The sequence below is a fragment of the Mandrillus leucophaeus genome, unplaced genomic scaffold (assembly GCF_000951045.1).
Source record: "Mandrillus leucophaeus isolate KB7577 unplaced genomic scaffold, Mleu.le_1.0 Scaffold1074, whole genome shotgun sequence".
Classification (NCBI taxonomy): Eukaryota; Metazoa; Chordata; class Mammalia; order Primates; family Cercopithecidae; genus Mandrillus; species Mandrillus leucophaeus.
In genome coordinates this window covers 102,825-103,427 of record NW_012098921.1, presented here as the reverse complement: position 1 = coordinate 103,427, position 603 = coordinate 102,825, and the positions used below count along the sequence as shown (strand labels likewise).

At 60.9% G+C, this 603-nt stretch overlaps 1 protein-coding gene across 1 annotated transcript in view; it reads right to left on the bottom strand.

Annotated features, from left to right (window-relative positions):
* Positions 1–603, bottom strand: part of LOC105543691 (ubiquitin carboxyl-terminal hydrolase 6-like) — a gene marked incomplete at its 3' end in the record, with an annotated part of 24,456 nt that overhangs the window by 6,597 nt on the left and 17,256 nt on the right. Inside the window, exons 7-8 of the mRNA XM_011985711.1 lie at positions 540–599; positions 13–68 (exon numbers count right to left, since the gene is read on the bottom strand). Of these exons, the coding sequence (XP_011841101.1) occupies positions 13–68; positions 540–599 (116 nt within the window). The remainder of the gene's footprint in view (positions 1–12; positions 69–539; positions 600–603) is intronic.

Below are 603 nucleotides of genomic sequence, written 5' to 3'. Positions count from 1 at the left end.
GGCATCAACACCTGTTCTCCTTCCAGCAAATACACGTCCCACAGGCGCAGGGTGAGCCCAAGAGAGATCTGTGGGGATAGCAGGTGTGGGAGACTGTAGCCCTTCCAGGCTGGGACTGGTGACTCGAGTTGAGCCCACTGGGGCTTCAGTCCCCAGAGTCAGTGATCTTCCCCATGAGGGTTTCCTGAGCCCTCCAGGAGGCTGAGTCAGACAAAGTCTTGCAGCTCCTCATGGGGGGCACTCATTGAAGTGGAGGTGTGGCTCCTGGAGAGAGGGGCTTGCCCAGGGCTTGAGGCTTCCCTGATCCCTGCCAAGTTGGGTGCTGGCCCAGTCTGCCTGTAAGGCGGGGCCTGAGTCCCAGTCATTGCCCTGGGATGACCCCCCTTGGGCAGAGGGTTTTTATTTGGGTGTCCTGTGGGGACCCCCCTATGGGCAGAGCCTCCTGTGGGCTGTGCGTGAGCCAGACCCCCGGGCTGGGGAACCAGGGCACTGCAGGGCAAGGAGGGTTCCTGAGCCAGGGTCTCCCTGTGCCTTCTTACCCCGTCATTCAACATCTGGAGAAGCCAGCCTAACGAGGAATGCTGCGCGCAAAGACCTTCCTTG